Genomic DNA, 27,376 nt, shown 5'->3' with positions numbered 1-27,376 from the left:
TGTTGGCTTCTCATGTAAAATTGTAGATTTTTAAGATTTGGGCGCACAGAAACATGCGAACTAAACAGAAAGCTGCCAGCCTGAGGAGTGAGCAGTGAGGACTATTGGTACTGGGCAGATGATGCACAACATCAGTGGGACTTTGTTTAGTGGCATTGAAGACCTGTGTCCATCTGTGGAGATGTCAAGTTAGAAAAAGAAAAGCTGTAATGGGAAGGAGCTTTCCAGTGCCTATCCCCGTAAGAAGTCAGTAGAGTGTCAGTAAAATTAAAACTATTTCATTATTCTTTGCTTCTAATTCTTTTTTTTTTTTTTTTTTTTTTTCTGGTATTGCTAAATTAACTTTAAATCACTGTCAATTTCACATCTGCATTTATTACAACATTTCTGACAAAAATGCCACATAATTATAAATACTTCTAATTTTTGTCTTTTTTTCCCCTTAAGCTGGTTTATAAAGATTAGCTGTTACCATTATTTTCTCATATTCTTATCAAGTCTTCTTGAACTTGAGAAAAATCGGTGAGGAGAGAAAAAGTAAGAACTCTTATTTGTGTAATTCCTTTCTGTTTTTTCTTCATCCATTTAAAGTGCTTTAAAATCTCAAGAAAAGTAAAAAACAGGGTTTCCTGTAAGCCAGGGTTCTACTAAAATCGTTTATTTGAGTTCTGCTTCTGAGAAAGCACAGAGGAGCTGTTTCATATTCATATAAAATCTTTGCTTACTAGATTTACTCATGTAATGCATGTATTGTATCAACTTAATTTGTGTCACTGCGTGTTTTTTAATAATGCTGTTGGAGCTGGATTTTACGAGCAAGTTTTAATAGTTTCATTTCTTTCAAATCTGTTTACAAACTATCACATAATTGGGCTGGTTTATTGATCTCACAGAGATTACACATCTGACACTGTTTGCACCAGTTAATAAAAGGGTTTGTTGGCTTTCTTTAAACCAAGTATTTGAGAATGCACAGATCTGTTATGCTGTAGAATTTAAATTGCTTATGCACTGGAATATTTACTACCCTCTTTGTTGTTTCATTTCAGAATGACCTTATTTAAAAATGTATGAGGCTATTTATAATCGACTCTGTGGCAGTGATTAAAGAGGTGTGAATAATAGCTTATTGGAAGTTGACAGCTCCTTGTTTGCTAAACCACTGCTAGGACGTTTATGCTGCTCAGTTGTACCTCATTTTTCTAAGGAGAAGCTGCATTTTGACAAGTGCATAGAACAGGTATATGTGGCTGACATTTTTATTATTAAAAAAAATAATAAAAATCTGATCTTACTTCTTTCACTACATTTGGTTAATGAATTGCTTACCTGTGTCTAATGATCTCTCTGCAGTGTATTATTAAAATGAGTGGGGAAAAAAGTCCATTTTTACTTGCAAAAATTAAATGTTGTTTTTCACAAATGGAAATAGTTGCAGCGAAGGAATTTTATCAAGCAGTCAGAAATATGTCTGATGAGAGTAATACTTTTTAGACTGGTCTCTGATGTTTTTGATCTTGGATTAGGACTCTAAATATCTCCAGGAAGGAGATCAGGTACTTTTTCATTGCTATTCAAAAATAATTCAAGGAAAAAAGGACTGTGATTTATTTGGTTTCAAGTGGTGTTTAAGTAACACTGGTTTTTGTAACAACATGCATAGAAATCAATAAGCTTGTAGGCAGTGCTGATAATCAGATAATACTGAGTGTTTTTCCATACAGCTGAAAATCACAAATAACTTTATGGTTTATGTTTTGCTGTTACTGATGTCTCATTTGACCCGGTGAACTCATTTTAAAGGTAAATAGTAATTAAAGTCCCTGATCACTCTTGTGTCTTAGTTTATAGGAGTAAGCAGTTCCTTTTAGGTCTGTAGACACCATGGTGACAGTATAACTAAGACGTTTTAAATGATTTTGGAGAGGGTTTGTCAGAACTTTGCAAGGGCTTTCATACTCATCTTGAGTTTCTAGCAACCAAAAATCAGTAGTCATTTTTCTTCACTGCAGCGTGTTCTTTATCAGTGTCCTGAACATACTTTAAATCTTACTAGGCACATCAGAAACTGTGTATTCAAAGTGCTTAATGTGGTGCAGAAATTCATCTACTTTTATATTTTCACACTGGCTTATTACTAAGGAAGTTACTGATATCACTGAGCTGACGTGCTTAATGGTATAAATCCCAGTAGAATAATAGAAAGAATTTGTAACTTTTTCTAGATCTTTAAAAATTGTTAATGGAAGAAGTGGCTACAAATAAAATGCTGTAGTATAGGAGGTCTAAAATGAGAGAGGACAGAATTTGTGCACTAAATTAATGGGCTACTATAGGTATTGTTGAAATTAAATATATTATAAAATAATTTAAATTACTTCTGTTCTTAAGAACATGCTTGTGCTTGTTGCAGAGTAGGGATGCAGTTTGGAGGTGTGCTGCAGGTATCCTTTCTTCTGGTCTAGTTGGTGGTAAAAGTCTTCGCCCAGCTTCCTCAAAAGGCAGCTCTGAGCCCATGAGGAGCGTGACATTCCTCTCCCAAGCTGCTTGCTTTGCGGTGCTGAGTGTGTCCATTATGAGCAGGCAGTCAAAATGCCTGGGGATTCTCCTGGAGGAAGGAACCTGAATGCAACGTGGCTTGAAGGGAAGAGTATGTGGCTTTGCAACATATACAGGATTTTATTTAAAAAAAAAAAATATGGAATAACAAATTTCTGGAACTTTGCAAGTCATTCCTAAGTACTTAAAATACTTTATATTGCATTTGTGTTGCTTATATATGGTTTATTCTTATGAAAATGCCTTAAGATCTCAATAGTTTCCTGTCCTTGTACAAATCTATTAATCACAGACAGTATAAAATAATTTTTGTGTCAAGAAAGTTTGGTTCATTTTGCAGTTGCTAATGGGTTTAAGCTGATAGGGGTGGTGATACAGCGTCGTAACAAGGCGGAGAAAGAGCCTGGAGTGAAGCCAGCTCAGGGAACGCTCACATGTGTTTCTCTGCCACCACGTAGTGACGCTGAGGTTGGAAAAGTTTAATTACCCTCTCTGCTCCCTCATACATTTTTTTTTTCTTTCCTTACTGAATACTTGTGTGGCCTTGAGTTTGTTAATCAGCAGACCTCATAAGCGAGCCAGATGATGCATTGTTACAGTACCTCATCCAGCTGCTGCTTTCCGGAGTACAGTGATTACCTGCGGTGGCCAAAACTAGTGGCTTCCTATTAGGCTGCAGTGGTTGCTAATTGGTCTAAAATTAGCTGTTAAAACCAAGTTAATTTTTTGCTTTTCCACTTTTTTTTTTTTTAGTTCATGTTGTGTTGAAATCGTAATACGAAACTTTGTGGGTCTGTTATCAATTTTTTTGTTCATCTCCCTGTGTTCCTAATCTTTTTAAAAAAAAAAGTCATTTAGATCAGCTTGTAGAAAGATGGATGTTCTGAAGGCAGGGCTAAACATACTAACTCATCTTTTTATGAAGGAATATTTATTTCACCTCACGTCTCATGTTAGGCTTTAAAAAAAAAACTATCAGGAAGAATTTTTACCAGTCCGCAACAGATGTCTCCAACCTCTACATAGTGTCTTTAATCACAAACGTTCAGTCTGGAATTCCTCCTCCTTAACAGTGCAGGAGCTGAGCAGTTGTTGGGCTGGCTTTGGATCCCAAGAGCAGCGTAGATGTACTTGGTTGCTACTGCTCTTTACCATGGTATTTTCAGCTATTTCCCGAGATCCAGCAGGCAGCAGCAGTCCCTGCATTACGTTGGGGTGCTGAACACTGCCACGAAGGAAGGTCAGGATGCCTGGTAGCCACGGAGTCTTTCCATATCCTCCTCAGCGTGGTGAAAACTGATCGTTTTCCCTGATCTGCCTTTTCCAGAAGTGGTATTCCTGTCAGACTACCTTCCGCAGTTGTGATTTTCTTTTTAAGAGTTGCCCATCCCATCCTGCCAGCTCCATTTTGGCTGTTTGTCTTTCATGGGCATCTTGATTTCCTATTTAGTGACTTCTTAGTAGCCTTTTGCTCATGTTGTAGCTCAATATGCTTCCCTCCAGCTCTCTTCTACTAATAGCATTGTGGCTTTCAAAAATCTGAATTCCCCTGCAGAAGAAGTCATGGGATGATTTAGTCCCTTCCTGATCCTGATCATTTTGGCTCATGATCATTCTAGTTATACTTGTAACGATAAAGATGTCTCAGGTATTTTTAGGAGAAGCAAAGTATTAGATACATCTTGACAATGGATGTAAGTATCTTCTTGGAAGACTTATCACTGATTAGAGTAAGTATTTTTCCTGTTTAAGAAGTTCCTGAAATAAGCTCTGATCACACTTTAATCCTTTATTCTTTTTCAAATTCCATGTTTCCTTGCATGTTTCCCTTAGGAAATAATGGGTTTCAAGCCAAGGGAGATGTTTAATACCTGAGATACCATCAGACAAGTGTTCGTTATTAAGATTCATGAATGAATGAAATGAGTAGGTTAAAATGCTTTGTATTTATTAGCTTTATTATTATTGCTGTTAGTCCTTTTTGCAGCATGTGAGTGAATTGCAGTTGGGCTGATCTGATAGAGCACGTGAGATTCTTAAAACTTAAAATCTGCCAAAAATACATTGTATTTAAAATTAAAGGCTTACATATTCTAGAATAGCTCCAGGTAACACCAGGCCTTTGTTACCTTCAGTATCTCTGTGGCTTGAAATTTTAATCAAACAGCTCTGGTGAAATTTTTAAGAGACTGCCTGTGAAGCAATAAAAACAATTAACGAGGTATTTGAAAGTTTTTCTCCATTTTAGAAGTTCTGTCACTTCATAATGTAATCCAAACCTATGCAGTTAGTTTGGATTATTTCTTGTTTTTGCACAGAGATCCCCCTTTACAATATAAGAGCCAGTGCAACAGTGTAAGATGGAGAAATTTACCCAAAAGAAAACAAAGTTTTTTCATCCTTCAGTAGAAGGGAAGAAGGTTGAGCTCCCTTTGGCAGCAAATTATGTGATTTCATTGTCTCATTTGACCTCAGGGAGAAGTTTAATGAAATAGCACCATATACAGTGAGGTTGTTTTGGACCGTATACAGTAAGATTGAAGATCATTTGTCCCCTAAACAAAACATTTTTAATTTTAAGCCAAATGTTCCCATTGTGGTTTATTAGTGCTCAGCTGTTTGTTTTTTTTTTTCAGTAGCCTTCCCAAAAGAAAGCTTCTTGAAGTGCCCAGCAGGTGTTTCTTACTGTCTTCCTCATACCGTCATTCCCATTCATTTAGAACAGGCTGGCAGGATTAAATTTCAGAATGCCTGTAATGCATGTCTGCTCATTTATGTGAATAAACACAGGTCTGGATATTTTCTCCTTTTTTGGGAAAGCAGTCTCTTTACTTAAGCTACCCTTAGGTGATCCTTCATTTGATTCTTCTTCATTGCAATTCATTTACCTTACATATGAATTTCAATGTCAAATGGAGCAGATAAGCTCTTTTAAATTAAAATCTCAAAATGTCTAACTTCATCCTTGTGTAGACACTGAGAATTCAGAGGTGAATTCAGAGGTATCTATGTGTTGAATTAAGATGAATGGTTTAGAAATGCTTTACCTAGGGATCATGCATACATTCAGTATTTTCAATAGTCAAGTAGTTTTAAATTGCAAGATTTTTTTTTTTTCCATAATAATAGCATTTTCTGGTATATAGGTAGTTCATGCAGAGATAATATTATGCCATCGTGTTACATCTGCTCCGAAGTTCCTGGCTTTCCAAGCTATTCTCTTACTCAATAAGAGTTTTGAGAGAGAGACGATTATTTTAAAGGCCAACAGCACTTATTTCTCAGGATGTTATTCCACTTTTAAAGGGAAATGGTCTGAAATAGTCCACTAGTACATCTAATAGCTTGCTAGTTCATCTAAATAGTTACTCTATTGAGAAGTGAATGATTTATTTTTTAAATGTATGCTAATGCCTAAATTCAGTATTTCTTTGTGTTAGAGTGGATTTGTGCATGTGTATTGTAACAAGAGGGTCTTGTATATTCTCCTCTTCATACCTGCAGTACTTTACCAAGGCTATTTTGAATCTTCAGGTCTCTCTGATGGGGAGCAGATGCACTCTCGCTGTGTCAGCACGGCTGTGTAACCCTGGAAGTTTATTTTGTTCTCTCATCATACCTTCTTTGTGAACCTGACTTATACTGAAATGTATTAACTATATTTGTGAGATATTTCAACAGCTAGATGAGGGTTATGCTTCAACACGTGGTCTGAAGAGCTAGCTGTTCAAGTTCTCTGTGTTCTAAATATTTGCCTCTCCATCCAAAGATCGGGATGTACATGTATTTGCCATTGCTGGTAGACTCCGTAGCTATATGTGGACAATCTGTGTACAGGAATGTAATTGTGCAAATCCAGATTACAGTTTTTCAAAGTTAAAAACCCTGCCTTTGGAAACATCTATAACTTGATCTTCAGAAAGAAATGAGGATCTTGAAGTGTGCTGTGGGCTACAGTCACAGCCTTTTGAAGAGGTTAGCATGGCAAAACATTTTTATTTCCCTAATATAATGTCAGAAATATCCATTAGGCTTCATTGTGATGTGTTCAAATATACAAAGTTTTATTTAAAGGTGTAAAAATTCCCTCATGTAATTTCCTATTGTCATTTTAGGCAGGTATCCTTTCCTCATGGAATGCATCTTTTGAGTATTAAACTTTTCCTCAAGCTTTGTAGTGTTCCATTTAAACAGGATAAACGAGACCTTTCATAATCTCATGCATCCACCTGTTTAAATAGAACACCAGGGAATGTCTGTCCTTGAAATCCAGGAAAATAGTGTGAATCCTTTGCGTATTTTTTGACTGTCTCTTTATTCATGCTCTTACACTGCAATAGGTTTCTGGGAATGATAGCAGTTCATTATCTTGCAAAATGAACAAGCTACACTTAGAATTTCAGTAGTGTTTTATTTCCCACTTCACGCAAATACATTATATAAATTGCCTGTGATTTAATATTTTAAAAGGATTGAAAGTCAGTAATATGAAAAATCTGTAAGGTAAAAATGAGTATTGTAAAAAATACTGGAGATAATTAAAAATTGGAGGAACTTGGAACTTGTCATACCGCTCCCAGACAGTAATTCTCTACTGCCAACGTTTGGGTTGATTAGCTGTGAATATAAATGCAAAAAATTATGTACATGTCATATATGAATATGCATAATAAACTCATATTATTTAAGATGGAAAGCTACATGAAGCAAACCAGATCATCCAAATTACATACTAAAACTGTGTTAATCTATATTTTTGGTATATGACATCTTCTTGTATTTTTTATTTTCAGGAAAAGTAAATTAGGAATGTTTTTATATGACATATAATCTCTACAAATTAATGATTCTGAATACAAAAGCCAGGACCTGCATTTTGAAAACTGGTATCTTAGGCACCATTAAAAATGCTCATCTATTAATATGTGAAATCACAGTGAAGCCAAAGTGTTGCTTGTCAACTTAAAGACAGTTTGGAAAAAAAAAAAAAAAGTTCCCTTCTCTGTCAAAAGCAGCAAGTTCTAGCCAGGGGAGTTACCTGAATATTGGGGTGTTTAAACTGAGTGTTGGATCAATATAAGCAGTTGACCATTATGTACTTGACAAACTAACTCTGTTTAAAGAATTGTATTTAAGAAATTAACTTGAGGTTAAGAAATGTGAAATGAAAATAAAATGGCACTTTCTAAATATACTTATTTAGATAATTTATTTAGACTATATTTATGCAATGTATCTGTTCTAAGTTGCATAATTTATAGTTCTGTTAATTTAGGAATGAAAGAGAAGAAAAATGTCAGAGCTTCCTGAGATGTGTGATTCATTCACAATGTTTATGAGCTTATCAACATTTAAGACTTTACTAATGGCACTTCATGATAGACATAAACTTCAGGCGCAAGAGAGAATTATTGTAATAGGCTATTCTTATATATAAAATGTGGCACTTGCAGTATCCTTCTTCTGTGCTGCATCTAAGAGGATCTCAGAAACTTATAAACCAAACTAATACTCCTCTACTGCAGTCTTTTTAGTGTCTGTGATATAAATATTTACTGCATATAGACCTAGGTAATGGTGTTATATAAAATCGCCAGTATTATCAAATACGTAATATGCTTTTCTGTAAACGTGTCAACTATGTCTTGCTGAAAATGCCTAATGATACCTGAATTAATGGCATCAGCCTCTAGCCAACTCAAGCACAAATGGTTGGTCTATAACTGATACTTCCACAGGAGTGGAATTACTTCATACAGTGATGGAGTTGGCATCAGGGAGTGATTTTGTTTACAGTTCATAATTTGTACTAACCTGAGTTCTTATGTATAATGCAAAATGGGCCAGCAGCTCCGTATTAAAAGAAACACAGCTTTTGAGTGTGGATGAAGGTAATTATCAAACTGTAATTCAGACTTGGTCATGAATGAGGATAAATCTAAATAAGGCAGCTGTATATTGCAGTTTTATTCAATTTATGACACAGCTAAGAACAGAAATAAGATACTGCACTTTCTTAGAGCCTTTCTCAGTATGAGGGAACCTGTATGTAATTTTTATGCATACTATTAGGGTGTGTGTCTGTGTTTTTTGCCCATGTATCTCTAACAATGAGCATCTCCACCTTGCTGCAATCATATAAATTCTGGTCTTTGACAGTGTTCTTCCAGCTAAGGTACCTAGTATCAATTCATGATAAGACATATTTTGTGGCTCATCTTAAACTATGTGGCATTTATCTGTGTCCACATTGTACTTTTAGTAATAAATCTTCTATTTTTTTAAATCTTCCTCTAACAAAATCATAATCTTGGCTTTAAAACTCTTCTTTTACCCTATGTTTATTTTACATGTGAGGAACTTTATAAAGGGAAAAAAATAATCTTGAATAGGAACTGTGTAGACACAATATGGTCATCATATGAATACATACAGCAAAATGATAAAGTCAGCAGTGGAGAGAGAATTTTTGAAGAGTAAAACAGGCTAACTCTTCAAAATAATGCTTCCTCTTAGCCTCTCCTTATTTTAATTCACCATTTCCAGTAGCTCTGTGATTGAAGGTACTAAAAGACAAAGGCTTCCCAGATACTTGCACATTTTATGCTGAGTTTCAATGCTCACCATGCGTAGTCGCCTGTGGGGCAATAAAACCACTGCAGCCCTCAGGCTGGCTGTGAGGAGCAACAAGCAGATGAGTAGATTGTTCTTTCCAGCCTTCTGAGTAAAACAATGGACTATAAAACTAATGTTGATGATGCACAGAGAAACTTACCTGGGATGAAACAGGACATGAGGGAAAGGTTTGTAAGTTTTGCCTCTTTCATTTGTAGCTGAAGATGACTAGATCATCAGTGCCTACCCAGAGTTGGTCCCTGCAGTATGTTCTTTGAAAGCTGAAATTTGAAAATAAAAAATCACAAACAGCAGGATTTTCTCTATTTTATATCTATGTCAGTAAAATTTTATTGGAAATATTATATGATTTTTAGGACAAGGAAAATGGACAGGGAGCAGGAGATTTAGTCAAAAGCCTGTAAACCTCCTGTGCATCACCACCTTGTGTTTGATATTTATTTGTGCATGCATTCACAAGTATAAATAGTTGTAAAATCTTCAGCATTGTTTAAGAGAGTTTTTGTCACCTGTAATGAGTGAACAGCTTCTTACGCTCATGAGACTACCCAAGGGACAGCATACATGATGGGGAAGCTGAAAGAGAGAGAAATGACCCGAGGCTGGCTTCTGCCCTGCTGAAGGTTTAAAACCGCAAGGAAAATATGCGGCACTGCTTTTATATCCAATAGATCAAAACAAATACTGGAGGCTGGGGGAGAAATGATATGATTCTTGCTATTCTGTAAGTTTTTCTAAATACTTAAAATATTAAACTTACTGTAAGCTTTTGTACAACTTCCTGACAGCAGGAGTTGACGTGGAATTATACAGGCAGAGGTAAGATCCCATTTGTAGAAAGCTCTGCAACCTTGGGTTATACAATGGTGGTAACAAGGAAAAAATACAGTTAATTTCCTCATATATCTTCAGCTGTCTTGTTTCTGAATGTTAATTTTTTTCTTTTGGGACCATTTCTAATATTTCCAAACCTATAAGCATCTTGTAATAATATCATTTTTCAAATTATGCTGCCATTGAGAGTTTTCCTATTTGCATGTAGAATTTACGTGAATCCAGAGACTAGAAGGAGAGACTATTCGGACAATAGTTAGCTTTTTCATTACAAAAAGGACCATAATTTGCAAATCCAATGGAGAAATTACTATTGCAAGTCCCTCTGTCTCAATGAAAGCCCAAAAGTGTTCATTTTGCAGAGCTATAAAGCTTCCATTTTTAGCAAGAATAACTGCAGAGTAATGAAAAGTCTCAAAGCAGCAAGCTGAAAATCGCATTTCTTCACGTACTTTTCCAAAGTAGCCCCACTAAGAGATATATTTCAAAATTAGTATTTTATATATGATGGTATAGGTACACATTCCTAAATCTAATTTTGGGTTATCAAACCTGAAAATATATATCTAAGTATGTATATATACATAAATATATATTCTCCTATATTCTCCTATAGTTTAAAATTATTATTATTTAAAATTATTTAGTCCAAAACTCAAAAAGCAACCCGAGGAGAGGAGGTGGTGTCATTCTGCCTTTTACTGAGCTGTGTGCACTGTGTACCAACTTGGTACCGGTCCTAGAGCTCCATAGACATCTGCTCATCTCCAACCCCAAAGTGGTTTGGGTACAACAGGAACCCACGTCTTCTGCACCACCCTTCTGCTGCCCCCAGAGGTTCATTTCAAGCTCTTCCCCTGTGCCAGCTGTTGCAGTACCGTTGTTTGTTAGCTGTAGAGATCCAGACTATTTTTGCTGACAGGCTTCAGTTCATAGAGCTTGTCACACGTCTTCATCCATTTTCATCTGATATAAGGTTGTTACTGGTTCTGGCTGGCATCTGCCACCACCAGCTCTTGGCTGTGGTGGCACGTGGAAAGACACGTGTATCTTCCAGTGCTTCCATGTTCTGCGCTCAGGAGTCTGCTGAGAATTTCCTTGATCCCTCCAGAAATCAAATTGTGAAAGACAGCTTATGGCCTGGTTGCTTGTTGCAGGGGGGGGGCACCGCAGATTGGAGTTAATAGATGGACCCAACAGGTTCCCTCTACAGGTAGAGGTTTTGGTGCCAGTCACATCTAATCAATTTTATAAAGGAATGAGCGAAGGAAAGTTTTATCCTTCCGACTCTGCGGGCAGAACTCTGTGTTCTTTCCAGAGATGTTTGGCTGCAGGTGCACATCCTTCAACGTCTCCGTTCAGATCAGGGTGGTGTTTTGGAAGTGAGTCTCCTCATTGTCCTCGCTTACTGTGCTTTGATTTGGGAGCACTCTTAAGTGTGTTGCAGCCACTAGCAAAATTTAGACCGAGACCAGAGGAGAGCTGGTTTTATTAGCAGACCACTCTGAAACGCAGCAGCTTCACCATCTATTTCCGTATCGTCCACCACCCTGGCTGCTTGCATGGACTCAACCTTGCTGCCCTTGCCATCAGAAGCAGAGAGAGATTCTTACAAACCCTTTACAGTCAGTCGGAGTCATTTTCAGATCCCTTCCCTGATTCAGTGTTGGGCTCAGCATCCCAGAAGTGATACAAAAGTAAAATCCAGTGTCTCAGGTATGCAGCTGAACAGTTTGGGAGGGATGAAGGAGTATGTACAGATCTGCGCCTGGAGCTCATCTTAGCCATGGGCAAAGCAGGTAGTGGATTAAAGCAGCAACAAAGGCCAGGAGCAGCAACGAAGCAGAGATTCTCCATCCAGCTGCTCTTGACAAAGGAGCTGAGGAGGTGGCGGTGCTGCCTGGCTCTCTGCTCCCTGCATTTATTCACCTCGCTGGCCCTGCTGGGAAGTCTCGAGCTGCTTCTGGATTTCTAAACAGTAAACTACCAAACGGCCCTGTTCTGATATAATAGTGCCTGTGGGGTTAAGGAAACCCTGAATTGAACTGAAGATCAGGTGAAAAAAGGCAAGAGGCAAAAATGCAATCACCGAGGCTGGAAGATTTGCCAAATTTGCTCCAAGTGTAGCTTATGTCATCTCGGCGCCTGGTGCCAGAGCTGGAGCCATTAGGGTAATGCTGGGGAACTGCTTGTGACTTAGATCATCAGGCTTTGTTCCAGATTTCACGGTGTTGATAGAGAAATTCAACACTGAGGCTGGTTTGGTTTTAATGTCAAAAACTCATTGATTTTAAATCCGTGATTTAAAATTGACAAGCAGAAAATTTGTATTTACACCACTGATTTTAACATGTGTTGTGTAAGCACAACCCAACCGTTCTGCCTCCCTTCTGGGAGGCTTTTAGAGCACATAGCAGTATGCAGTCTGTTTGCAAAGCATTTCTTTGAATTAACCAAAAACCTGATAATTCAGTACATGTGCATTGGGATAATTTATATGCCTTAGTGCACATTGAGTGAATTGGGTTTTATGTCTTTTATAGTGTCCAAATATTCACTCACAATGTGTGTCAGGCTGCATTTGACTGCAAATTGGCATTCACTTAAGAGACGTAAAAACATTTTGGAATAGGTTTTTATTATTTAAACAAAATTATCAGATATGTGCGCAGTAGATACAAATATTTAGTCTTCGATTTTAATAAATATTCACATATTTATATAAACACATGTGGGAGATGTACGTTTTATCCCTTCAGGCAGAGGAAGGAACTGAAGCCAGTTCCCTTTTTCCTGTGCGAGTACGCTCACACGTGTATGTATATAAATAAACAGTGAGTCACCCTTTTATATATAACATACAGTTCTGTTCCCCACGCTTATAGCACATACACTCTTCTTAAAAGCAGAGCGACTTTCCTGAAAATTACAAGTAGGTTTTTAAATTAAATTTAAAATGGATTATTTCAGAAACTAATCTCTGGCAGTTTTTTATTATTTTTTTCTTCTCTTGAATGATTTAATTAACAGTATAATACAGTTTCCTCACACTTTGTGCATAACGAGGTCTCACTGTAAAGTGTTTTTACAGAGTTCAGTGAGCTGCCTAATGCTCTCGTTTTCTGCTGCCTCCACCCTGATGCAACCAGAAGTCACCCTACTGCCTGATAGAGCCTGGGGCATGGTTGGGAAGCAGTGACTATTTTCACTAAGGGAAATAATGCCGATGTTTCCAAATAATAAAGCAGTACTATGGCAGGAAAAAAAAAAATAGACAAAAATAAAGCAGTATATGTGGAGGGAGGAGTGGGGTTCTAGGGTGGGTTCTGAGCTGAGTGTTAGCATTCAGGAACAACACTTTGGGAGCTACAGAAAATAAGCTGGTAGTGCTATCAGTTTAATTACTTACAGCATCAAAAAACAAAAAAATCCTAGTATTGTACTTGCATTGTTAGAAAAGGGATGGAGAAGAAAACAGCATATTGTTCTGCTGCTGTTCCTATCCATGCTGCATCTGCATCCTGAATACTGCATGCAGTCATCTCTCCCCCATGTAAACAGCGATGCGGCAGAACAGAAGGTCCAAAAGGTGCACAAAAATGATGAACAACTTCTGTGTGAGCAACAAGTAGATGAGGACTGGTCCCGTTGCAAAGGAGGGCTGTGCAAAGATGTATATAAAATCATGAACACTACAGAGGAGACAAGTAGGGAGGAACTACAGGACGCCCACTGAACCTAGTGCAGAGCAGATTCAAAGTCAGCAGAAGCTCATTCATCCCACAACACGTAACTGTGGAACCACTTTCCTTGGAATATTTTGATTGCAAACATTTTCATCAATTCAAAAAGTAACTAGGAAAATTCATAGAAAATACGGCTGCTAGGTGTGAAGGTAGTGTCTTATTTAGGAATTCCAGGAGCCAAAATCTGCCGAAAATGGGTGGAGAATCTTAGAAAAGGCATCACCATATGTCTTCCCTTTTCTTCAGCTCTCCCACGTTTCTTCTTCAGATTATAACATGGTTCTCTATATGTTATTGCATGGAAGGTACTTATTATTTCAAATCTGTTTATTAAACTGACAGAAAAAATGTGACAAGAACAGAAACATCTAACTTTACAAAAGACATTAGGCAGCTTGTCAGTGGAGAGGTAAACGTACAGCATTTCATTCAGTAGTAGTAATAAAATTAATAGTATACCATAAAACAATGAATGCTAAATTATCAGGTTTCTGCCTTTGCAATATATTTTGCTGAAAATATTTTTAAGACTAGAGCAAAAGAATGTATAGGTTTTGATTTTTGGTTGACCTGGTAAACAATATATGGTTTCCAAGAAGTTATTGTGGGCCATTAGAGCAGCAATCCCTGAATCAAGAACGCATTTTACACAGCACAGGAACTGTTCCAGCTTGTAGAATCAAAGGTTTATTTTCCAACAGTATTTTTGAATAAGTTTTCAAAATTTATTATTAGAATTTGAAAAGAGCTTTTAGAAGTAGGGATTTCAAAAAAATCTGAACCACTCACACTTGTTCTGGATCTCCAGCCTTTTCAGTGTTGAGATACTGAGCCCACACATGTAACGACATGTAACCAACTCCTTTAAAAGTGGTAGGTTATTTGTGTTAACTCCCAAATTAAAAAAAAATAAAAATAAAAATAAAAACTTATTTTTTCTATGTAAAATCAGGTAGGATTTCAGATTAAACAGAATGTTGAACCAGACTGTACATAAAAGGCAGTGACCACTGGCAAGTATTAAGGAAAGGGTGATGTTTAGAGCATTCCTTCTGTCTGTAGGCTTCCAGGTCCTGGTAACACAAATTAGAGGTTATGGATTATTTTCAGTTTTTCCATGCAGTTCTGTGCTACTGCCACCTGTTTTCAAGTTATTTTCATACATACTCCTCCACTCCACATTCTGCCTTGTTGAGATGTGTAAATTCATGTCAGACTTTGAATGTTATTACATGTATTAAGCCATTCTATATGTTGAGAATGGTAAAAGTAACTGTTAACACTCATACTGTCTGGTGGTTCTGATCTGGTGAGTGGTGAGCAGGTACCTGCTGCCAGCTTTACGGACCTCTTTAGGGAATTTTCCAAGATGGTATATGCTATGGAAATAGTGAGCCCTATAGTCTTTCATCCTTGCAAGTCCTATAGTGTTTCTATCACCAAAATATTAGTCTTCACCTTGAACTTCCTGGGGTCATGGGTTTTAAATCAGAGACCTAAAGATTCTTTCCCTTTAAACACCATGTTTGAATTTGAGTAACCTTATGCAATGTGGCTTCCTAGCTGTATTCAACCAGTTAAATAATATATTTCTCTGTTTTAGCATCTCAATCAATATTCCATTTGAATATATATTTTTTTAATTAGAATTATGCAACATCATATGTCTTCCTGGCATTTAGGACTACACAAATCCAGAAAGCAAGGCTCATTTTCTGCAATCAATTTTGCAGTTGTTTCCTCTTAAAGAAGTGAAAGCTTCAACTACAGACACTCATTTATAGTTTAAGAATCAGGGTACGGTAATAAGAAAGTGATGAACAACACCAAAAAAGTAATTATGGTTCATAAAATGTATTTTTCATGTTTTTGATTATTTTGTCTTTATTACATAACAGAGGTAGTAATTATATTAAAAAAATATGTTTATTGAGTAAATATTTAGTTTCCATATAATGTTGAAAATAGGGTCGCCTTTTCTATTCATCTGTGGAGGTAAAGCTGAAATTGATGATGAAACTATTTAATTAATGTGATGATGTAAATGTTTAGGTTAAGGTGCACATCCATAGGATGGATAGGATAGGCCCATATGTCCATGACATGTTGCACATGCTGGTCTGGTGACCTGTTCTCAGCAGCTTGCAGCCAGAGCACATGATCCCTGCCAGACAGCCCCACGTACTGCTGTGGAGATGCTGAGTGCTGTACAGGCTTGTTCTCTGTGATTCCAGCTGAGTTATTTTGTGTAGGTAGGGACTCCTTTGCAGTGGCATTAGCTAAAGGTAAATATGACTGAACTTCTGAAACATTTGTAGTTTCTTCATTGAAAAGCTGTAACTGTTCTTCTGAGCAAGGTTTTCTTCTTACATGTATATTTTGTTTCCTGCATGGGATATTTGGCCAAATATTTGGCCAGTCTCATGAAATCATCATTTATGTACAGTCAGTTGAACTTGTTTCAGGTGTTGTAAGCAGTAGTCTCTACATACTTCTTTTCCATTTAGTATGTTTAAATCTCTGACCAAAAAAGGTTTAATTAAAATGTATTCCTCCCAACTGTAGTTGTCATCGTGATGCCAGGCACCACATGTGGCTGGTGAGCTTGTTTTCCTTGTCTCTTAGTGGTGGTTCTTCTGAGGAAACAGAATGCAAGAAGCAAACACACAGAATGGTTTGCAGGTAGGGAAGACCTAAATTTGGCTATGGGATTGAAGAGGCGAGAGCAGGGAGAGGGAGTGCAGCCACCCCTGGAGCCCAGTGGAGGATGCCCTCCTGCCAGGTTTTCTTTAATGTCTTCAAAGAGCTGTAAAACATCTTGCCAAAACACGTCAGAAGCAAATGAAAGCTTGCAGCCTGCTACTGCACTTTGTCTCCTCATTCAACAGGAGGAGATCTGCATTGCTAGTTTAAGCTTTCATAGAATAACAGAACATCCCAAGTTGGATGGGGTCCACAAGGATCATTGAGTCCAACTTCTGGGTCCATGCAGGACCACCCCAAAACCAGACCCTGTGTCTGAGAGCGTTGTCCAAATGCTTCTTGAACTCCAGCAGCTCGGTGCCATGACCACTGCCCTGGGCAGCCTGTCCCAGTGCAGAACCTTTCCCTAACCCCCATCCTGACCCTCCCCTGTCCCAGCTCCATGCCGTCCCCTCGGGTCCTGTCACTGTCCCCAGAGAGCAGAGCTCAGCGCCTGCCCCTCCGCTCCCCTCCTGAGGGAGCTGCAGGCCGCCATGAGGCCTCCCCTCAGCCTGCTCTGCTTGGGGCTGAACAAACCCAGGGCCCTCATGTCTTCTCCTCTAGATCTGATGGCAAAGATTTGCCATCTTTATAGCCCTCCCCTGGAGGCTCTCTGCCAGCTTTATGCCCTCCCTGGTGCACCCCAGGGCACATGGCTGGCTCATGGCCAGCTGGCCTCCAGCACAGCCCCCAGGCCCCTTTCCGCGGGGCTGCTCTCCAGCCTCTCGCCCCCAGCCTGTGCGTGCAGCCGGGGTTGCCCCTTGCCAGGTGCAGAATCCGGCACTCACTCTTGTTAAATTTCATGAGGCTGGAGATCGCCCAGCCCTCTAATTTGTCAAAACCTCCCTGCAAGGCCTCTCTACCCTCAAGGGAGGGCATGCCATGGAGGCATCAGTGTGGTACGAGGTAATGGGATTTTAATTTTAATTAGCTAAAAATACAGTAAATTACAGAGTTTGATAGTTTTTAAGCCGTCATTTCTATTAAAGAATATTAATATATTCTTTGAAATCAAACACTTGACTTTGAAAGTCAAGCGTTCGCAAAAAGTTGGAAAATGTCAGAATGGAGATTGTTCAAATGGTTTTAATTTGTCCCTTGCATGTATGCATAATGATAAGATCTTTAATTATGTGATCACATAAATTTTTCGCAGGAGGAATGGTGCCCGGAGAATGAATCAGGGATGTTTATTAAAGGAAGCCGTTGTCTCCAGAACGCTGGCCTTAATTGCTGCAAAGCGTAGTAATTTAAGTAGAGGACTGCAGGAAGCAAAAGCAGGCTCTCCTAGGCACCTGAAAGCACCACTGGAAAACTGGATTTCGTTCTCAACTTGCAGAGTTGTTAGAAGATCCCCTATTTATATGATCTCAGTTGCCAGGTGCTATCGCACAGTGACCCAGCAACCTGGACCCAGAGCACAGCTGCGTCAGGAATGAACCCGAGTGTGCTTTGAATATACAAAATGCTATAAAAATGAAAAGTAGGGCCCAAAAGGCCTTAGACTGACATGCTAATGCCAAAATTGCTGAAAGAATCGTCTCATTTTGAAGTAGACAGTTTCTTGTCTGTAACATGGAAATACCATCACCCTGCTACTGCTAAATTAATTAACTGCTTTGAAGCATTCGTGCTGAATGCCTTGGAGGGAAATACCTAATGTATAACGAGGAATCTGATTTTGGCCAACTTCCTGTAAATGAGGCTTTAGGAACACTGCTGTAATGTGTTCCTCAGAAGGTATAACACGTTACACAAATGTGTCGTTTTTTGTAATCTGAAAAAATGAGGCAGGATCCTACCAGCACTTTGGTTCACAGAATCACGGAATGGCTGAGGGTGAGGAGGATGAGTTTTAAACTTTGCTGAATTAGCACATGCGAGTGTGGTGAGAATGTATGAAAATGTTTCAAAGTAAATAGAACTATGATCAGTAGATTGTATTTAAATATTTAAAAATACACGATGAAGAAGAGACAGTTTTTCTCTGTAAGTATAATTCTTCAGGACAGACTTTCTGATTATTTTTTCATCTTCCCTACAAAGATTATACACTTTAAACCTAATATAAAGAATTCCACTTAATTTCCCAAACTAAACAGGGATTTTTTTTTATTCAAATAGTAGTTATCTCAGTAACTGAATTCTGCACATAGGCATAAAAATCTGCATATATATTGTGGTTGAATTTTGATCCCTGCCCTTACTGATCTCCTTTACATGTGACAAAGGTAAATATGATCGTGTTTTATATTCATACTCCTCTATGTCTGAGCATCACAGTAAAACCAAGTTAAGACAACATGATAAAACATTTTTTTCATTTTCTCCTTCTATTTTTTGTATCTTCTTAACCTTTTTAAAACTTACATTTACCATTTTTCAGGCAAATAAATTCATACATCTCTTCTTTGGTGAGGGTATGTATGTTTTATCTGTCACACAATGTTACCACATCCCTTACAGCATCTATTTTACTTTGCAAAATCTGTTACAAAATATCGAGTATCAATTTATTGATAGAAATGGACCAAATACTAGTATTTAGGCAATTTGCCTAAATTTGTTGTCTTAGAAAAGTGTGATACTATCAATGGTGGTGTGTATTAGATTTTTCAAATAATGCTATGTGTATGAAATATGGAAACGTGGAATGATTATTTTAGATTCAAAAGGCTCTTTTGTCATGCTTATGCATATTTTAGATGGGACATTTTTCTCCCAAATGGGGAGGAAATGAGATAGTAGCTTGTCAATTCATAATATTACTCACTTTCCCCGCTTAAATGCATTTTTAAATGACTAGAATGTCTACTTTAAAAAAAAAAAAAAAAAAGGAAAGAAAAAAAAAAAGAACTAACTTCAGGAGAGCAGGAGTCTGGTGTCCTATTTATCTACTTTAATAGGCAGAATTTCACATGAAAGAATGAGTCTATCTTCTGGTGTGTTCACAGTGACAGTAGTCAGGGATTGTAAAGTAGTGTGACTGCATTACAGCTGTGGTTCTCCTAACCATTGGAGTGCCACAGCCAAGACAAGTCTTTACATTATTCCTCGGTAAATGTATTCTCGTTATTAAACTGCATTTTGAAACATTACAGTAAGTTCAAACGTGACATTGAAGAAGTAATGCATTTATAGATACTCGATAAATGTTTAATGTTTTTTTCACTTTAACTTCCATATGAATAACAAGACATTCCAACAGATTGTGAAAATATTTTTTTCTTAATAAATAATCCTTACAGTTTAAAGTGAAATGTTTAAAACCGATCGTTTGTGCTCACAAATTAGGACTATTTTAATAGTCATCTGCTCCCATACTACAGAAATGTATATATCATTGTGCAATCCTTTGTCCAAAAGACTTTTACAACGTGGTCTCCATGATGAAAAAGCATACTTACTACCTTTTTGTGGTAGAGGGTAAAAATGTTTCCTTTCTAAGTCCCCTCTGAGATTTTTGCATTCGCATGATTACTGTAGTGTCATCTTCAGGTGTATCTGCAAGAGCATTTTAGGTTGGATCAGGAACACTTTAGCACTTCTGAATCAAGTCTCCTTATTGTTCCCATTTATGTCTCCTTGATTCACGTGCCTGGAGGTGGAACTGGTTGCAGGAAAAGCCAGGCAAGAAGATGCACCTCACTGCAGCCAGGAGCCTGCTCCCTTGGACTAGCTTCAGCAAAGTGCGCTCAGTCTGGGGTCGCCTGGTCTTCCGTAGCAGTCGTGTCACTGCAGTTGTTCTCCTGCAAACAGCCCATCGTCCTCTGTCTGTGACAAAACGTGCAGTAAATGGTGCTTAGCAGTATCAAGTATTTCATGGACCATTGAGCAGTCCATGATAGGAAACGTAGCATTGCTGTTCTCCAAGCTGGAACGATCCAGCTGGAGGCCTGATGCCTCAGTGTGGCCCAGAAGGCAGCTCTGGAGTCGGGTACTGCCTTTCCTCGTGCAGCCTGATGCAGGGTGTGCAGGTGTGAGGGACACCGTAATTCCTGGCAGTGCTGGGAGTCCTGCAGCTGGCAGTTTTGTTCTGGTGTGCCGCCGTTAAGTCCAGGTTGCTCTCAAGCCTCAGCCATCCACACAGGGAAAGAAGAAGAAATAATGTGACTCCACAGAGGTGCCCCAGATATAGGATCTGGCCACAATACTGAAAGCTTTGAACCCTTGTGCTGTAAATTAAGAGTATATTGATCAGCGTTTTGTTCTTTGTCTGTCCACAGTCACCAATTACAATAATGTGGTAGAAGCAAACTCAGATTCAGACGACGAAGATAAATTGCATATAGTGGAAGAAGAAAGTGTAACTGATGCAGCAGACTGTGATGCGAGTGTGCCAGAAGATGACTTACCAACAGACCATACAGTATTACCAGAAAACAGTGAACGAGAAGGGAGCACAAACAGTTGCTGGGAAGATGAAGGTATGTTCATTTTCACTCATGATGCTATGTAGAGTGATACTTCTAAAAAGAAGACTTGATGGAATTTCTTGGTTACTTTATTACTGGAATGATTGGAAGACATAAACGTGGAGTATTCACAATCAAGTAAGAATCAGGTTTTCTAACATATTCATTATGTTAAACTTTATTTTCCTTATTCAGTATTTGAAGCAGATTCCAAGATATATTCAGTGCATTTGCATTGTTAAGGAGGAGCTTCCAATTTGTGGATGCTACATTCTTAAGAGTGATCAGAGAGTAATTACTTGCTTGCAGTTTTTCCAAGTCTTATTGCATGGCAGGCCTCTGCCACAGCTCCCTATAAGAGCCATGATTTTCCCAGCTGTGTCTTAGGAACTAAGGAGTCAGCCAAAAACATGAAAGAAAATAATATTCAGATGTAAATTTCTGCCTGTGAGCTGCTTCTGCCTTTTCCTTCACAAAAGATAGCTGGGGAAAAAAAAAAGTATAGATTATTGGTTATATTGGATATCTTACTCAGAATGATTCCATGTTTTGTAAACACTGTCAGGAGGTATGTGTTGTACATATTATGCAGCAGCCTTAGAAGCAGAAAATTTGAGGCAAAGAGGAAATGGGCCTTTTTTTTTTTTTTCCTGTGGGATTAGATACTGAATTTCGTAATATCACACAGCATGCTTATGTTCGAGCCAAATTGGGGTAAATGCAAACATTTCTAGAATTTATTGTGGAATTTGTCCTTAATTCCCTGAAAGACGCAGAATATTTTCAGGTATGTCACTGTCTGTGGCTGAACTCCGACCACAATTCTTTAGCATTCACCTTGTTGAAACTTGTGATTTAAGATCAGTTCATGGCCTCACATCTAAATAAACTGAAAGCAGTCATTTGGTCACTAACTGCAGTCCAGCTGAGAGCGAGCAGCTGAGAGTTCAAAGAATAGCATCAACTCAGCCAGCTTTTACAGGGCTGCTGTTGCCAAGATATGCTGTGCAGTGAAATGAGTAATTTGGAGCTAAATGATTAGATAGAGAATTTTCTTGGTTCTCCTGCAAAATCTTTGTTCTGCTGCAGGTTATATATAAGGGGAATTGCAGTTACATAAAAATGGGCTGTTTGTATACTGTTTCTTGAACTGCTCAGACATGGGTGTAGGAAGCCTGAAGGAAGACTGGGAAACAGCACTGGGGCCCAGAGGTGAAGGATGAAGACCCTTGGGCTAAGGGGTGGACTAAACATTTTGTGGAGTTATACATACAGGTAGTTACACTGCCGTATCTTGCCTCAGGCAGCCTCTGGAGATTTTCAGAGCTCTAGATAGGTAACAATATCTTTTTTGACTTCCTATTTCAAATGTGTCATTTTTAACCTTTTAAAATTTGTCTCCTTAAAATGAAGCATTTGAACCAAATCCAACTGTAATTGTGTTGCAAGAATCAGATGGCGTTTTCTCTGCCATGGTTGTTGGTTACTCAGCCAGGCTTCCATCACTGTTCAGACAGACAAAAGATTTAAACAATTGTGTTGCTAAAATTACCATAAATTTCCTATGTAAAAATTATATGTTCTGAAGTCTCTCTTATAGCAGTCTGAAGGTTTTTTATTTGCTTCTAAGTTGTTTTCTTTTTTAAATAAATTGTTTGAACTTCTGGCGAAGGCTGCATGAGAAAAAAAATGAGGGTTAAATTAGGTTTTATAGAGCTTTGATTTTCTATGGTAAAGCTCTATTTACTTTTTTATGGCTTTCATAGAAAGAAAGTTGCAAGCTGAAAATCACATCTTCTGTCTTGGTTCTACACTAGAACTCTTAAGAGAAGGGTATTGCATACGTGATCTTCATCTTAAAGGGAAAGGTGCTGGGGTAGGTGTCCGTTCAACACTAAGACTGTCATCAAGACTAACAATTATTTTTGGAAAACATACACTACAGCAGTCATAGTAGGTTGGGTTTCATCACCAAAGTAGTACTGAAAGTCACTAGTTTTAGTTGGACTTGACAGAACAGCTTTTTTTACATCTATATTCTGTTCACAAACGCACCAGAATAGAAACAACACAACGTAACATTTCTTTATCAGATCAGTTTCCTTCCGTTTCCAGTCATTCTAACTGAACTTCTCGAAGACCTTCAGAACAGGTGTTTTAAATATAAGGTGTGTATCTCCAGAGGTTTAACTGAAGCAGTCGTACAAGCTTGAAAAAGTGAACCACGTGTATCCGGCACAAGTTGCTGGCCATGTGCCAGCATTCATGTGTGCAGCGATCCTCTACTGTGATCTCTTTTGCCTTAGTTTGAAGTAAAACCTACACTGCAATTAAAAAAAAATAAAAAGAAAAAAAAGCAAAGGTCAAACCCTATTGACTTACATTAATGAAAAAGTATTAGTTATGTATTGTAAGCATTTAGGAAACGTAGAGATCTCAGGCCTGGAACTAAGATAACTTTGAAAAATTGAACATTAAAAAAAAAATTGCCCAGACCATGAAATAAACTTTAAAAATTAATGAAATTATGTTTTAGGTGTAAGGTCCTTCTGGAACCCAAGAATTCCTTTAACATACAAAATGTTAGGTTAAACTTATGTGCTGTAATATAGATTGTGCTCCCTCAGTGTGATGGATTGCTGATGAAGGTTGCTGCACTATTTTGCTTTAGTTTCATTTGGGGGGAGGCCCAAAAGTGTGGTGTCTTCTTGATCAGGTTTTTACTCACAGGAGCAAACAGCCAGGCATAACTGTGAGCTGTAGATAGTGCTTGCTACATGCAAGTAGTACACCAGAAAATTAGCTCTAAAGAATTTAAACTAGACGCTCTTTTGATGGGCTTTGTAATTTATTCCCTTCTCTGAAGATAACACTGTGGCAGAAATTTCAGTGAAGTTTGCCTTTCTGCCTACACCCCAAATTTCCATTTTGCGAGTAGCAGAAATACATTCAGTTATCTTATCCACATAAAGATCTTCACTGTCAGCCCGTGATGCAGTGGCAGCGCCCTGCAGGTTCACTGGCAGCGTACACTGGTGCCTGTGACCTGAAAGTTACTGGCATTTGGCTGGAGGAAGTCCCACCCTATCTCTAAGCAGCTGCTGGTAAGAAATGGTGAGATATGGAGAAAAACAGAGCTGAGCAGAGCTATCAGAAGTAGCGATGGGAGCTCCAGGCACTCCTTGCTGACTGTGAAGTGAAGCCTTGCCTCACCTGATCCTGGCTCCTGGATGACTGGCTAGGTCAGAGTTGATGACTGCCAAGTGCTGCAGAGATGTTCAAGAGCATTGCTGTCTGTCCTTATTTCCAAATAGCACGAGGAGCCTTCTCAGCCCCACTGCTACTTCCCAGCGGCTGTATTTGCAGTGTGGCACTTGGGCTCCTGTGCCGAGCACACACAGCTGTAAAGGTGGAGCTCTTCTTGGCAGTCCTCAAATTATGAACTGTCTGTGCAGCATCAGGGAAGATCACGCCCTGTGGAAAAGGTCTCCTCCCTTTTTTACACCCCCCTTTTCAATATGGAGAAGAGACAGTACCAGAGTTTATGACTATTAGAATTGGGAGTGTTTTTAATTTCACTGAGATTAATCTTGAATGCCATAAATTCCTTGACATTACCTTGGGAAGCATCACTTTTATTTGTCCTGAAGCCAATGGAATTTGCTAGAGACACTATAATTTAAACTCCTATAAGTAATAGCTTACTGATAGTCCCTTTCTTCCACAGAGCCTATTTCATAATGGAGGAAAACCACAACCTTTTTTAGGAAGAAAAATTGCGTATTTTGTATCATGAACGTTTTTAAGAAATTAAATTTTGGACTTCAATTTTCATTGCCTGCATTCAGCCATCTTACAAATTCTGAACAAAGTCTGCAGTATCATGAGCCAAAAATATAATTACTTCAATACTTCAGTATTGATCAGTGGACCATAGTGGGTTTTTTTAAGATGCTAATTAAAATTAAAGTAAAATTTAAGCGTTACGGTTTCCTTTTAACCTTTTTTTGTTTGTGACTGTCTGCAGATAGAGCTTCCCCACCTTGCTGGGTCAGGTGGGTTTTGTCGAGGCAGGCAGAATTAACAGGCTTTTGCTCTGAGGAACCCATTTGTATCTGAGAACTTAAAGTTGCCCAAGGATTTATCATCTCACACATAAGAGAGAAATCGACTTCTCCTGTAGTTAAAAATCTGACATGTTCCGGGGTTGTGAATAGCCATACCAGATGATTTTTCCCTGTACCAAAATAGAATAAAGAAAGGTAAATAAAAATATAACAATTACCATTTCAGGTCATGCCAGTCATGCATTCTAGCATCTTGGATTGAGAGTCATTCTCTGCGCTATAGCTCTGAAGCACTTAAGGTCTGCAGAATAAAACTATGAGATAATACTTCTATTTCCATCAACTCATACCTATTGGCTGCTATGTATTCACATATAGTAACATAGTCTAATAATAAGGGATGAAAAAAACAATATAGTTTCCCAATGCACTCCTGACATAAGCCATTTACTGACAAAAATGGCAGCAGTCGCCTTTCCCGTACGAACTTACTGGTACCAGTTACCCAACATGTCCAAATTAGCAACAAATTCAGCCTTTATTGATTTTAACCAACGGTCTGAAGTGAGAGAAAACTTCTGTGCCACGTGCATGGACACCACAGCTTTTCAGGAGCTGGTAGAGCTTCAAGGTGTAGGCCCCATGGGGCCAGCTGTATGGATGTCTGATACAAAGCATGCAAACTCGTACTGGGAGGTGTAATGGGTACATGAAGCATTGCTGTAGTATGCAGCTGATCTGAAGGAGGGAGCATGTCTTTAAAATCAGTGTTTGTTGGAACAGTCAGAGCCTGTAAGTGGTTCCTAGACAGTTTACAAGAAACGGAAGCAGTGTGTAGCTGTTTGCAGGCATTATACACAAATCATCAATCATTCCTGAAAACTGCTAATTGGAAAAAATAAGTGTATTAGTTTTGTGATACTCCGGTTTCTGGAAATAGTACTGAATGTGTCAGATAGCTCTGTTTGTACATGGGATTATTTAAGTAGCTCACTCCATATTTGCTGGAGAAACACTGTCCCAGTCTTTACCTGTCTTCAAATAATGAGTACTATGTGGTACTGCTTCCTTTTAAAATTTAATTTCTTTACCCATGGAATATCTCTGTGGTTCAACCAATTCCTGCTGGAGTCGTGTGGAATCTGTATTTTGGAACAAATGTTGTCCTTACGTGCATTTCTTCTAAATACAGAATTTGAAAAAAAAGCTGAACAAAAACTTCCTCAAATATATTAAGTTGGTGGGTGTGTGGTTTGTTTGGTTTTGTTTTTAATACTCGCTCTTCTTTTTGTGAAATGTAATATTTCAGCTGGAAAAGAAAAAAAGGAAATCCTGGGGCCTGAAGCTCAGACAGATGAAGTAGGATGTACAGGTATTTGTTTGTTAATCTGAGTCCCTTAATAATAAAGTGCTATTGAATTTTGGCTAGGTTAAGTATCCCTGTGAAAGCCTTGAAGATTTTCCCACCTCTTTATAAATCACTTTGCTCTTCAAAACGTAAAGCTTTACCTTGTGAGTGCTGTTTTAGCCAGCTAAGTCCAGGTCTCCTCACCCTAGAGGGGCAGCAGAGCAGTGCCTCCACAGCAGCTTGTGTGCTAACAGCTTCAGCAACAAGAGCAAAAGGAAGTATAACACTGATGTTAGGTGTAGAATACAGCTACAGCTCAATAGATAGCATTTTAAACCTAATTAGGAGTATAATAAAATAAATCCAAGCTAGTGATTTTCTTTTAAACTCCTCTATTTTTACCGATTATGCAGAAAGCAAAATAAAATTTGGATCTTCAGGTTCAAGATCAAAACCAGACAGATGCCTTGTCGTTTTGTTATATTCTGCTTTGGTAATGTTGAAAAAAAATTAATATATAACCTCTCCAGTTTCTTAAGATTTTTATGCATCATTTTAAAGCCCTTAACACTAAGGAGTTTGATATTATCAGGGTAAGCCTTATTTACAAAAAAAGGTAGATGTGTTAGACTAGTTTCACTCATTTTTGTTTGCAATAAAAGCAGGTCTTCTCAAAAAAAGTACAGAGAAGTACTGTATAGTACATTAGTCTAAACATGAGAAAGACTGTCTTGTCTAATAAAATGATTGTGTCAAATTGCAAATTGAGTATGAGACTTCACACTGAGAAATGAACCATAAAACTTCTCCTTCCTATTAAAAATATACCTCACATTTTTAACAGTGGAGGAAATCTGTCATGATTTAGTGTGTCACAGACAGCTCTTGCAGAATGTTCCACAATGGTAAAAGTCTCTATGAAAAATGTATTTAGGCAAACATGTGCTGGCAAATATTTATTGTACAACGCATGAAGTAACATATTTAATGTATTATTTGTTAACTTCGAAATAAAGGTTTTTAAATAAA

At 38.1% G+C, this 27,376-nt stretch overlaps 1 protein-coding gene across 5 annotated transcripts in view; it reads left to right on the top strand.

Moving 5' to 3' along the window:
• The window catches only part of ZEB1 (zinc finger E-box binding homeobox 1), a 124,724-nt gene that overhangs the window by 74,676 nt on the left and 22,672 nt on the right, over nucleotides 1-27,376 (top strand). For 4 of the 5 annotated variants that reach the window (XM_084511310.1, XM_084511311.1, XM_084511314.1 and 1 more), the window contains 2 exons: nucleotides 20,744-20,944; nucleotides 26,309-26,371. In XM_084511310.1, coding sequence (XP_084367436.1) covers nucleotides 20,744-20,944; nucleotides 26,309-26,371 — 264 coding nt within the window. The remainder of the gene's footprint in view (nucleotides 1-20,743; nucleotides 20,945-26,308; nucleotides 26,372-27,376) is intronic. The other variant, XM_084511313.1, reaches the window with a different exon arrangement.

Source organism: Aythya ferina (assembly GCF_964211825.1).
Source record: "Aythya ferina genome assembly, chromosome: 2".
NCBI lineage: Eukaryota > Metazoa > Chordata > Aves > Anseriformes > Anatidae > Aythya > Aythya ferina.
Note: the sequence above shows the minus strand (reverse complement) of the source record. Positions and strands in the feature narration are given on the sequence as shown.